Source organism: Lacerta agilis, chromosome 13, assembly GCF_009819535.1.
Source record: "Lacerta agilis isolate rLacAgi1 chromosome 13, rLacAgi1.pri, whole genome shotgun sequence".
Taxonomy (NCBI): Eukaryota; Metazoa; Chordata; class Lepidosauria; order Squamata; family Lacertidae; genus Lacerta; species Lacerta agilis.
Window position 1 is genome coordinate 51,460,185 of NC_046324.1, and position 12,917 is coordinate 51,473,101.

A 12,917-nucleotide genomic window follows, 5' to 3' on the forward strand; every position below is an offset into this window, starting at 1 on the left:
TAAGAAAAGGTTTTTAATAGACGGTGAATTGAATGGAGGGGGGGGGGCTGGAGGAGAGGCAGAAAAAAGAGCTAATTTGTCCGTGGCTAGGGGGCGCAATCTGGACGGTTCTGCCCCATGATCACCTAGGTAAGGCTCTGGTGGCCAGCCAGGAGCCACAATGGGAAGCCCACAAGCAGAATCTGAGCACAAGAACAATTCTTCCCTCTTGTGGTTTCCAGCAACTGGTATTCAGAAACATTCCTCTGGCTGACCATGGAGGCAGAGCGAAGGCACGAGTTTGACCAATCCTCTTTTAAAGCCTTCCAAGTTAGCGGCCATCCCTTCCTCCTGTAGGAGGGAGTTCCACAGTTTGTTTGCAGGAAATGGTAGGAAAAAACTAAACTGTAATTTCAAAAGCTGTGCATCGGTAGCAATTGGGGGCCGCGCCAAAGAACACCGGAGCAGCCTGACTATTGCTGGATGAGCCCAGCATCCCGTTCCTCGCAGTGCCAAAGGGAAGCAATTGCCCCCAGTCCCCACAAATGGGACGCGGGCATACATTGCCCCTTCTCCTGGAGGAAGAGTGTACAAGTAGTCACAGCATGGACAGCCTTCGGCCTCCGTGAGCAGGGAAACAGCAACTCGGGAGCCCCTTTTAAAGCCATCGACGTCGGTGCCCGCCATCGCCACGTCTTGCGGCAGCGAATCCCACAGCTTCACGATGTGCTGCTGCAGGAATTAGTCCCCTGCCCTTCCTAGATGCGCGACCATTCAACTTCACGCATCTTAAGGCATTCCGACGAGACGTGGACGGGGCACGCGGGCTAGGAAGCGCCCCATCCGCTCACACGTGTCTGCAGCAGCAGTTGCTCCTGAAGGGGCGTGGCTCCGACATCAGAACGCGGCGCTGCGCTCGGATTGGGCAGCTTCTGAGCCACCCCGGCGAATGGCAACCGTCGCCCCGCCCCGAGCCACCTGATGGGGGCGTGGCCGAAGTAACCTGTCTCGCCCCCACCTGCACCGCCCCGGGCAGCAAGTAGGCAGCGCTGCGCTCGGATTGGTCAGTTTCTGAGCCGAGCCCGCCAATGGCCGCGGCCGCCGCGTTAGGCCGTCCTTCTTGGCCCTCGCGGGCCGCCGTCCCCGTCCTGCCTCGGCGGCAGCAGCGGCAACAGCGGCCCGGACATGGCGGCCTGAGGCGCCCGCGGAGGAGCTGCTCCTGGGGCGGGAGGCGGGTGAAGAGGTGAGGCGGCTGCCGCTGCCGCCCGGGACGACGCGACCATTCCCGTCGCCCTAGCCGTTGGGGGTGGCGTGTCAGGGCGGGCACTTTGCACGTGTGAACCGGACACCCGTGTTGGGCGGGGTCGAGTCAGGGCAGAAAGTCCTGCGTTCAGGTCAGGGCTGTCAGGAGGAAAACCAGTCGGGCCGTGTAGGCCAGACTCGCCAGTTTAGCGCCCTGCTGGTGGGGGATTGTGGTCCAGCAATGTCTGGAAGGCGCCCGGTGGGAGAAGATAGAAGGGGGGGTGGGCAGTGGGGGATAAATAAGCTGCATTTATTGCAGTTTCCTGGGTGTGCTTAATAGATCTTTCATTCTACGTATATGGCTTTAATTTTATTAATGCTTAATTGTTATTATTTTATTCCCCAACCTCTATGTTTTAGCTGTTCCTATTTTATCTGCAAGCTGCCTTGAATCCCTGTCAGGGGGAAATGCATGAATAAATATAATGATAATCAATAAGGTCCCTTCCTGTAGTCCTCTGCGCTGGTGGAGTCATAGCGTCCCCAGCATTGTCAACGGAGAAGGGTACTTTTGAACATGATTACAAACAATGAATTGGTGTTGTTGAATTCTAGTATTGGTCTGTGGTGTTGTTTTCACTCTTCCTTTCTCCTGCTCCCCAATTAAAGTCAGAGGAGGCCTGGCCCATTATGGTGGGGGGCCATCAACCTCTGAAGACCTTAATTGGCACCCTCAAAAAGCGGTACCAGACTCTTGAGTCTTCATTAAAAATATAAAACAAGGCTCTAGCCCTTCTACAAAGAAAGTTATGGAACATAATGTGCACTTTTTAAAGCAGGTTATGTTAAATGATCAGCCTGGCTGTTCCTGTCAGTGATTTTAGCCAATGATTGAAGTCAGAGCTGTGAGTTGTTTGGACACTACATAGTAGGAATCGCTGGGATTCCAACAGGGCTGTATTTATAAAGGAGTATTCATAAAGCAGTTGCACCAATGAAAGGCCCCAGACTCTGAGCTTTCATTTCAAAAAAGGAAGTCTCTAGCTCTTCTAGAAAGAAAGATGCGAAGCATAACGTGTGGACCTGTTGCAGGAAAACCATGAGTGACATCCGCCACTCGCTGCTCCGCCGGGATGCCCTGAGCGCCGCCAAGGAAGTGCTCTACCACTTGGACATCTACTTCAGCAGCCAGCTGCAGAACGTGCCGCTCCCCATTGTAGACAAAGGCCCCATCGAGCTTCTGGAGGAGTTCATCTTCCAGGTTCCCAAGGAGCGCAACACCCCACCTAAAGTAGGTAGTTGGGCATCAAGCCCTATCAAGGGCCACATAGCCAACATTGCTCCTCTCCATCTGGGGCCTCATATTTGCCTTTAGGATGCACCCTTGAGGAAATCTCTCTTCCCTCCCACATGGGGCTGATATCTGATTAGAATAGTGTTGGGCAACATCCAGGCCTGCAAACTCTGCTTGAGGTCAAGCAGGGTCACAAAGGTGAAATCAGGTGATTGATAGGTGTGCAACCTGCTTATCTGTCAAAGTGCCTTGCTGGTGATGAGGGAGTTCAACATCTGTCCTGCTGGCTGGATCCTATTTTATATATATATAAAAATAATTGTATAGTGCTATATCATAAAAGATAGCCAGTGCCATTGCTGAGGAGGGCCTCGCTGAGATGGAGGGGGCACAATCTGTTACTCTTCAAGGTTTCTTGTTTGTCAGTCAGACTAGGTAGGTCATTGATCTGACCGAGTAGCTGCAAGGTTATTCTGTGAAAACCGGATAGGGAAGATTTCAAGCTGTGGCCCTCCAAGTATTTTGGATGACATCTCCCATAATTCCTGGCCATCCAGAGAGATCCTGGAATTACCGGCCAGCTGTTTTAACATTTGTCCCAGGAAAAGTGGTGGGTAGTATTTTTAAATATGAAATAGCCAAACAAATGTCTTTGGTCAAGATACACATACGAAAACAGTCCTCTCGTTTTCTTTGATGCTATAATGCCAGCCTGGGTGATGATTGGTTGGAAAGGACCCTCCTGCGGGGGGTGGGGGTGCTTTGGCTCTGGCTCACAGATGGCCTCTCTTTTCTCTCTTTTTCTTTCAGAGGCTGAACTCACTGCAAGAGCTTCAGTTACTAGAGATCATGTGCAATTATTTCCAGGAGCAAAGCAAGGACTCTGTCCGGCAGATCCTTTTCTCCTCCCTTTTCAGCCCTCAAGGGAACAAGACGGATGACAGCAGAATGGCCTTGCTGGGGAAACTCGTCTCGATGGCGGTAGCTGTGTGCAGAGTGCCTGTCCTGGAATGTGCAGCTTCATGGCTGCAGGTGAGAGTTTACCCCAGGTGCATGTGACCTTGCCTTCCCTCCCAGAGGAGCTTCCAGGCAGCCTCCCATCCAGGTAGTGACCAGATCTGGACCTGCTTCACTTCAGCAAGGAAACTGCTGTGCCACCTGCCAGGGGGGTGGGAGTGGCATCAGATTGGGCAGGGCTGAATTGGACCCTACTCTGCTGGTGTATATGCAGAAACAGGAGATGGAATGGCCTGTTTGTCCAGGTCACATCTTGCTCCGCATTCCTCATATTGCTCTTGTAAAGCTACAAATTCAGAATGGGGCCTTGGGCTGAGGTGCACCTTTCAGAAAGGCACCAAACCCAGGAGCAAAAGATCACTTAGGCCAGAGTAGCTAGTGTGTGGTCTTCCACTGTTGGGCTACAGCTCCCATCATCCATGAAAAGATCCCTGCTTGAGCACAAGGCCCATCTAGCCCAGCATCCTGTTCTCACAGCAGCCAGCCAGGTGCCTACAGGAAGCCTGCAAGGTGGAACTGAGCGCAGTGGCAACTCTTCCCCGCTTGTGATTCCCAGCATCTGGCATTGGCGGCCTTATATTCCGTGGGTTTGTCTGATCCTCTTTGAAGGACCAGTGCTCTTATTCCGTGAATGATTGGTAGGCTCACTCAGGAGCCTTTGGGGGCTGCAGATCCTTGAGCTCTTCATCTTCAAGGCTATCAACAAGCTCGGGTCACAGCCAGCATCACTCCCACTGACGCCTTCATGCAGCCTCCTATGTTTTGCTGGAGCCAAGCTGTGTGTTGCTTTGTCGGCGCTGCTCCCCCCAGTTTCTCATGGTGGCTAATCGTGCGTCTCTTTTGCAGCGGACGCCAGCAATCTACTGCGTGCGGCTGGCCCAAGCCTTGGTTGATGACTACTGCAGTCTAGTGCCAGGCTCCGTCCAGACCCTGAAGCAGATCTTCAGTGCCAGCCCTCGCTTCTGCTGCCAGTTCATTACATCGGTCACCATGCTGTACGACATGTCGTCAGGTAAGTTCCTCCAAATGAAGCGCCGGAAGCTGCCCAGTGCCATTTGAAAAGGCGCAAGACACGATACACGAAGGTGTGTCATGTTCCAGACATCCTGATGTTAAGGTTGCAACAGACTGTGGTGGCCTGAATCGGTGCGTGTGCAGCTTTACTCCAGGGCAGGGCCAGAGCCGGAGACTATGATGTGTCTCCAGGTATTTTCAGTGCTGCTTCCTCTTCCCCTTCGCTTGGTATCTTTGATGGATTCTTGGGATAGCTCTCTTCCCCTTCGCTTGGTATCTTTGATGGATTCTTGGGATAGCTCTCGTTTTTAAGCTCTCATTCATTTAGATTTTATCTCTGGAGTTTTGTTCTTGGCAGTGCAGTTCCTGTGTTTATGGGTGCTAAATGTTGTGAGCTGCCTTGACCCTTTTGTCGAAAGGTGGGATAAGAATGTTTTAAATAATCTATATATTTTGGAAAGCTGTTTGTTTGTTTGCAGTGCATTCGGATGTTTCTTTAGATATCGGAACCAAATTTTACATGAGATCTAGGTGCAGGTTTTTGTGTCTGTCTGGATACAATGAGATATCATTTTGAATCCAGATGGCAGACACAACCTTTGAAAATGGCACTGATCTTTTGGGTTCCTTTGAATTCCAAGCTTATGCTGGGAGGCTGCTGGTTCTAAAATAAACATGAAAAAACTTGAGCAACTATGTTGGGAATACAGTAATAATAATAATAATTAATTTTTATTTCTACCCTGCCCTTCCCAACCCAAAAACCGGGCTCAGGGCAGCTAACAACAAATATAAGACAATGATTAAAATAACTTAAAAAACAGCTAAAAACAGCATAAAAACAAACATCAGTGGGATCCCCAGGGCTAACTGGCCAGGTTAGTCATGCTAGGCCAGTAGGGAGACCAGGGAGGAATTTTAATGTGGGGACCCAGAAGGGTTTCTTCAGAAAGAAGGGAAAGGGAAAAGGAATAGGGGATCAGGCTAGATTAAAGGACAGGTGGAATAACTCTGTTTTACAGGCCCTGTGGAAGGAGGTCAGGTCCCGCAGGGCCCTAGTCTCATGGGACAGAGTATTCCACCAAGTCGGACCCAACACTGAAAAAGCCCTGGCCCTTGTGGAGGATAATCTGGCTTCTTTGGGGCCCGGGGCCCTTAAACTATTGTTATTTGTGGACCTTAAGGTCCTCTGTGGGGCATACCAGGAGAGGCGGTCCCGGACGAGACAGAGCCTGGGACTCCAGGCTGCCTGGACCCCCTGCCCTTGACCTACAGCATCCCCCTCTCCAAGCAGCCTGCAGCCCACACACGGGTGTGGGAGGGAGGCTCTGGTTCCAGGGCCAAGCATTGGCAAGCCCCAGCTGCAGTTTCCAGTCCCACCATTTCTATGGTCTTCAAAGCTGCCTTCTCCTTCTTTTCCAGATGACCTCATCCCGCCTCCGGACCTGCTGGAAATGGTCGTGTCTTGGATCTTCGAGGACCCCCGCTTGATCCTCATCACCTTCCTAAACACGCCAATCGCGGCCAGCCTGCCCATTGGGTTCTTGGAGCTCACGCCGCTCAGCGGCCTGATCCGCTGGTGCGTGAAAGCTCCGCTGGCTTACAAACGGAGGAAGCCCCCTGTCTCCAACGGCCACCCGGGAGGAAAACTTGCCAAGGACCCGGCTGCCGTCTTGGACAAGGGCTGCCAGCCCTTGTACTCCAAGCTGCACCTCAGCGTCCTCCAGGTCCTGATAATGCTGCAGGGGCACCTGACGGAGAAGAACCTGTACGGGCGCTTGGGGCTGGTGCCCTTCGACCACGTGGTGGCTCTCGTGGAGGAAATGAGCAGGCTCTCCGATGAACTCAACCCCCTCAACGCCACCAAGGAGACCGAGCTGGCTCTCGACCGGCTGGCCCAGGCCTTGCAAGTGGCCATGGCGTCTGGAGCGCTGCTGTGCACAAGAGGTAAGCGCTGGGGGCAACCACCAGTGAGCCCGCGCAAGCCGGCAGAAGTCTGTGCCGAGGCGATGCGGGGAAGTAGCAAGGAGGTGGGGAGGAGATTTTGGGCATGAGAGGAGCTGCACAGAGAGAGAATAGAAGCTGCCTAGGCTGCTTCAGAGTGTTTGTCCATCTGGGCCAGAATTGCCTACTCCAGACTTTCCCAGTCCGGCTCCTTCCAGATATTGCTGGGCTGCAACTTCTTCCTCCGCCACCATCCCTTACCGTTGGCCAAGGTGGCTGGGAGTCTAAATATCCAGAGGGGAAGCAGCACGTGGTGGAGAATCCTGCTCCAATTTTCAGGATCTTCCCCAATGCTGCCTGCTACTTGATCCTTTCAACTGCAGACGGCGGTGATTGACCCTGGCACTTGTGCAGCGGCTAAGCCCCTGCTCTTTGGCTGTTGCCCTCTCCTCCAGTGTAGCATGAATCCAGCTAAGGTGGAGAGGCTGTTGTCCAGAGGTCACGCTGTCTGCAGTCTGGGGCCTGTGCAGATAAACCGCTGAGCTGGGCTGCCTCCCGCTTTTGCATCAGCCCTGGTTCTCAGTGTGTGGTGGTGGGTAACATTCAGGGCACACCTGACCATCTCTCAGCTCCCTGCCCCGATCCCTCCCAAGTGCCCAGGGAGCAGAATGCCATCTGGCTGGGACTCACTCCTGCCGGAGGAAAGGAAGAATCATCTCCTTCCCTCACCCTTTGAAGAGGTTTTTAATTGTCTGGGTGCTCGGAAGTGGGTAGGAGCGTGCGGGCACTGTCATTTTTACAGCTGTCATTTTAACAATTGCGTCCTGTGTATGGTTTTGTTGGGTTTTATGTTGTTAGCTGCCCTGGACACCATTTGGGGAGGAAGGGCAGGCTACACGCTTTGATGGTAAAGAAATACAGTGGACCCTCCGGATACAAACTTGATTCGTTCCGGGGGTCAATACGTACCCTGAATGTTCCACATCTAGTGCACACGCGCGGCACGATAAAGCGCTCCTGCACATGCGTGTGGGGCAAAGCCCGGAAGTATACACTTCTGGGTTTGCCGCATTCGCAACCCGAAAGTTACGTTACCCGAAGGTAACATAACCTGAGGGGCCACTGTAATGTAAAAGTGGATCCCAGCCAGCAACACACCTGCTTCCTCTTCTGCTGATTTATCAGGATTGGGACCAAACATCAGGGGGTCCTGCTCGCTGTTTGACAGCTGACCAGCCTCTGTGGCTCTCCCTAGTGCCCTTGCTCCCCAATTCTCCTAATCTCTCCACCTCCTTGTTCAGGACAGGAACGTGAATTTCCAGACACGCCTCTCCTGACAGCGGAATCAGACTCCCATGGAAGGACTCCTTTCTTGGAGGTTTTTAATCAGAGGTCGGACCTATCAGGGATTCTTTAGTTGTGATTCTGCTTTGCATAGGGTTGGAAGAGATGATTTTTTGGGTCCCTCTCAACCCTATGATTCTGCCACAACAGTTCCACAAAGCGCTTCTCCAGGGTTGCCGTGTTATTTGAAGAGCAGCTCTCCACATGAGTCTGGGATGGAGAAGCTGAGCAAGAGTTCAGCCCCTTCCCCAGGAGAGAAAGCTTTCCCCTTTGTCTTGCCGTTTCCGCCTCCATTTTTTTTTTCTGTTCTCTCCTTCCAGAGGACCTGAGGACGGTGTGCGCCAGACTGCCACACAACAAGTAAGTCAGTGCTCTGTGTTTACAACAGAACTGCAACTGCTGTGCCCTTCCGAGAGGTGTTGCCCAAGAGACACCCACAGAAGCAGAAAGGTGTAGATTGGCTAGCTGTGCTCCCACAGGAAAGTGAAAATGACAAAAGTGCGGTGGAGCCAACTCTTTCTTCCCCCCACCTTACTGTCTGTCTGTGACAAGGACAGCCAGGACTCAGTGCCACCCTGCTGGCAATCCATACCAACCCCTGCTTTGCAATTGGCTTGCTTCGTTCTAACGGTTCAAGGACCACCACTGTGGGTGCTTGAATCTTATCTCTGTACATGAAAACGGGGCCATTTTTAGCTGCTTACATAGCCATGGACTGGGTGGAAGTCCTCCCTCCCGTTGTGCCCAGTGTTACATTTGCCAGGAGAGTCAAAGGTTTTTCTCCCTCTCTCCTAAATTAACACTGGAAGCTGAACGTTGGAAGATTCACGGCAGACGAAAGGAAAGTCGTCCTTCACCCAGCACAGATTTAAACTGCGGAACTCCCTCCCACAGGAGATTGTGATGGCCGCCAACCTTGCAACTCCCTAGAGAACAGGGCTATCGTTGGCTACTAGTCACAATGGCTTGTCAGTTGCTGGAAACCGCAGGAGGGGAGAGGGCTCTTGTGTTCAAATCCTGCTTACCGGGTTTCCCAGAAGAGGCACCTGGTTGGCCACAGTAAGATCAGGAGGCTGGACTAGAGGGGCCATGCGCCTGATCCAGTAGGCCAGGCATAGGCAAACTCTGGTCCTCCAGATGTTTGGGACTACAATTCCCATCATCCCTAGCTAACAGGACCAGTGGTCAGGGATTATGGGAATTGTAGTCCCAAACTTCTGGAGGGCCAGAGTTTGCCTAGGCCTGCAGTAGGCGTTGCTTGATATCACTGTAAATTCCTGTTCCCCAGCAGGCCAGCTGCCTTCACCCACCATTGTCTCTCTCCTTCTTCTTCCTGCAGCCTGCTCCAGCTGGTGATCTCGGGTCCAGTCCAGCAGCCCACCCACGCTGCTTTGCCCCCTGGGTTTTACCCCCCCATCCACACACCCCCTCTGGGGTATCCCACCCATGCAGCCCACCCAGCAATGCCAGCTCACCCAGCTCTCCCAGCTCACCCCGTACAGACATTCATTCCAGGCATGGCGTTTCCTTATCGGCCGATCCGCTAAAGAAACTGGACTTCTCCTCTCTTCAGGGAAAGAGTGTTTTCCACCCATTACAGAGAGAACCAACCATTACTTTTTGCTGGGGGTGGGCTGTGCAATTCCTCCTCCAGGAGAGACCTTGAAGGCCCTGGGCGTTAAGATGCACAGGGGGCTGCTAGGTTGTTTGTTTGTTTGTTTGTTTTTTAAGAAACAATCTTGTATGAATGAGGAGGAGACACTAATCTGACTGGAACGAATGGGACCTTTCTTTTTTACTGTCAACCCAGTATGACGGTTTTACGCAGGAGGGTAAATGTCATGATTTGGTATTCCACTCAGAACATTTGTTTGCAACTCCTTCCTCCCACCCCCCATTAGGTGAAGAAGTTTGACTGGTTCTTATGCAAGAGAGCCTGGAGAGAACAGCCCCGCTGTGTTTTGTAAGCTGTTTTCTTGGGGTCCTTTTTATGTGAATATGTATGATTTCAGTGCAAGTACATTTTTAAAAAAAAGAATTGCAGATTTTTTTGCTTCAAAATTAGCAGTCTCTGGCATTTTCTGTAAAAGCAACAACAAAAAAGCAATGATTCCTGGCCTTCAATTTCTTTCTCTTACATTATTCAACATGTCTACAGCTGGTTAGGTGAAACTTGAACCTTCATTTCTCTGTTGCTCTGGTTGGTATCTTCCACAGGGTGAATTTGGGCGAATTTTTCCCCCCAGAAATATTGGTGTCCATCTGACATATTTCACATGTTTTAAAGCAGAAACCAAATCCCATCTTAAAATTGTGTGACATTTAATCTTAAATTAACTTCAGACGTTGCTCTTAAGGGGATGTTCAGATCAAGGCAGGTGGGACTTCATTTGCATTTAAAGCATTTTTATCCTGCTTCTCAGCAGAAAAAGACTCACAGAGCAACTTACAAAAGTCAGTGATAAGACAGTCCCTGGCCTCAGGCTTGCAATCTAAAACACATGGCACAAAAGGAAAAGGTATTGGTTGGGTGGAGGAAAAAAGAAAACTCAGGCGCTAATTCTTTGTTACAGATTTCTTGTAATGACAAGCTGGAATAGAGATACATCAAAGAGAGGAGCCCAAAGTTGCTGGTCTTTCAGCACAGCTGATGAAGAGGCTCTGCAGCCCTGTTTCGCTCCCTCTCTGATAGCTGCTGATGGTGGGGGGTCTTGGTCTAGTGCAGGGGTCCCCAAACTAAGGCCTGGGGGCCAGATCAGGCCCAATCGCCTTCACAATTCAGCCCGTGGACGGTCCAGGAATCAGTGTGTTTTTACATGAGTAGAATGTGTCCTTTTATTTAAAATGCATCTCTGGGTTATTTGTGGGGCCTGCCTGGTGTTTTTACATGAGTAGAATGTGTGCTTTTATTTAAAATGCATCTCTGGATTATTTGTGGGGCATAGGAATTTGTTTATATATTTTTTCAAAATATAGTCCGGCCCCCTGGTGAAAAGGTTTGCTGACCCCTGGTCTAGTCCACTATGAAATGGGGGTGGGGATGGGAGTTGTCTCCTGGGGTTTACAGATGACATTCCTGGGGCATACGCAGACCTGCTTCAGACCCTAGTAACTACACAAAAGTGCCAATATGTTAGTGAGGATGTATTTCAGGAGCTGAATGGACTTGGCTCAAACAAGGTCTATTTCTTCCTCTTTCAAGCCCTTCTAACTTTCAGAGGAGGACGTAGAGAGGCCTGATGCTTTGACAGTCTTCAAAATGTTGCCATTGGCCCGTTTGGTAATGGAGAGGTATAAGGCCGCATGTTCCACAAAAGGCTTGCAATGTGGCTTGTAACTCTCTTAAATTAACAATGAATTATCCTGGCGTTTGTGTCCGCCTCCATATTGCCTGCGGCAGAAGGCAGAAAGTCTCTTGTCAAGCCCTCTAATGAGAAATAATCTCTGGCTTAATTTCAAGACACATGAATGATTCAGACTGTCCTTGGTAAGTCTTCCTTGCATTTTGAAAGGGAAGGAACTGATTACTCTGAAATGCAAAATGTCTTCTCTAGTTACAGATATTTTCCGGTATCTGTCCCTTGGACCATGTTAGTTCTGATTTTCAGCTTAAGGTCATCTTGCCACTATTCTCTTCGTTGAATTTGGTATTATTTATTTTACCCTATTGGAAGAAGTTGGACCTCTTGAGCCTCAGTCAGGAAAACAGGAGGCAGGTCTGCCTTGATTTCTGCAGCTGGTGAAAATGCATCAAGGAATGTGGGCTTTTAAGCAATAGATGAACTAGATTGGCGGATGCCCTGAATCCTGCCATCTTTTTGCATAGATAAGCAGCCTAATCCTGTGCAGAAGTAGGGAATTTCAGTAGACTTAGCCATGCTTAATTCTGCATGGGAAGTGGTTGTAAGAATTTCAAATATAGTTGGGGGCATGTGTTTTTCTACTCACAACCAAACACCCGCCCAGACCTCTATGCTGAGTGACTGTGTTGACTTGCATAGCTCTAGAGAAACCAGCAAAGGCTGACCTTTCCAAAACCTCAAATTAGTCTTGCAGCTTTACTTAACATTCAGTTAACATTTAGAGGTGTCCATTTATCCCCCTGGTATGGCTTTTCATGACATTCTCTTATAATAGAAAGTACCGGTAGCTCTTTAAGAACCTGTCAGGACAAGTTTTTGCAGGTTCACTGTAAGGAGAGCTCTGCTGGATCTGCCTTGAGGCCCCCCCTTTCAGCCCAGAATTCTGCTTCTGCCCCCCTCCAGGAGGTCAGTTGCCCTTCTCTGCAACTTTTTGGGGGCACACTTGTGGATGTGAGAGAGGGCCTCCTTGGTGGTGGCTGCTCCCAGACAACTCTGAAAGTCCTTCCCTGGAGAAGTTAGACCCGCTGCATCCTTGCTGTCCTGCCAGCAGCTGAAAACATTCCAACGGGATCTTGGGAAAGGACTTTTACTGGAAGGGCTGGTGCCATGCCATGCTGGATTTTGGGGGACAATTATTTGTATGGTCTTAAATAGATGTGTGTGTGTGTGTGTGAATTCAATCAATGCTCTTTAATTGTCTTTTAAATTATTCCCCCTGCCCCTCCCCCATGTGTTTATCTGCCTTCATTTTATCTGTAACCCTCCCTGAGTCCCTTCAGGGAAAAAGGCGGGGTTTAAATAAATATGATGGCGACGCTGCCTGCGATATGGGAAGTCATCTACAGTCCCCCGCTCCCAAGATTCCTGCATTGCAGGGGGGTTGGATCAGATGACCCTCGGGGGAGTGTCTCTGTGGTTCCAAGAGGGCAATCCAGAACTCAGGGGTAGACTGCGCCTGACCAGGGAGGCTCCATCTGGCTAGTAGGCAGCCAAGGACCACGGGAGGGGGGGAAGTGTAACTGGGCATGCGCAGAGCCGCAGGCCGGCGGAGCTTCCTTTTCGGCGTTGTTTACAGGCAGCCCGACTCCGCTGCCTCGGTTTGCGCGTGCGCGGCCGCAGCGCCTGCCCTCGATGGTGACGGGCAGCCACGTGACGCCGTCCTCCCGCCGCGCGGCCAATGGGGCGCCGCCTTCTTGCGAGGTGGGCCTGACGCCGCCGCC

The 12,917-nt window shown here is 51.1% G+C and overlaps 1 protein-coding gene across 2 annotated transcripts; it reads left to right on the plus strand.

Annotated features, from left to right (window-relative positions):
- The first annotated feature begins 1,146 nt into the window (after positions 1-1,146).
- C13H7orf26 (chromosome 13 C7orf26 homolog) lies at positions 1,147-9,861 on the plus strand. 2 transcript variants are annotated; one of them, XM_033167386.1, is made up of 7 exons: positions 1,147-1,222; positions 2,314-2,512; positions 3,326-3,547; positions 4,379-4,544; positions 5,969-6,493; positions 8,155-8,194; positions 9,174-9,381. In XM_033167386.1, exons 2-7 carry the CDS (start codon positions 2,321-2,323, stop codon positions 9,379-9,381), a joined length of 1,353 nt encoding a protein of 450 aa, XP_033023277.1. In that variant the 5' UTR covers positions 1,147-1,222; positions 2,314-2,320. The 2 variants fall into 2 exon arrangements, with proteins under 2 accessions (XP_033023277.1, XP_033023278.1); XM_033167387.1 differs by lacking the exon at positions 1,147-1,222 and having other exon boundaries at positions 2,321-2,512; positions 9,174-9,861.
- Positions 9,862-12,917: the final 3,056 nt, after the last annotated feature.

Coding starts and splice junctions, on each gene's coding strand:
- C13H7orf26 (XM_033167386.1), top strand. CDS start 2,321: ATGAGTGACATCCGCCACTCGCTGCTCCGCCGGGATGCCCTGAGCGCC. Junction 2,513..3,325: donor AGCGCAACACCCCACCTAAA/GTAGGTAGTTGG, acceptor TTTTTCTTTCAG/AGGCTGAACTCACTGCAAGA. Junction 8,195..9,173: donor GCCAGACTGCCACACAACAA/GTAAGTCAGTGC, acceptor TTCTTCCTGCAG/CCTGCTCCAGCTGGTGATCT.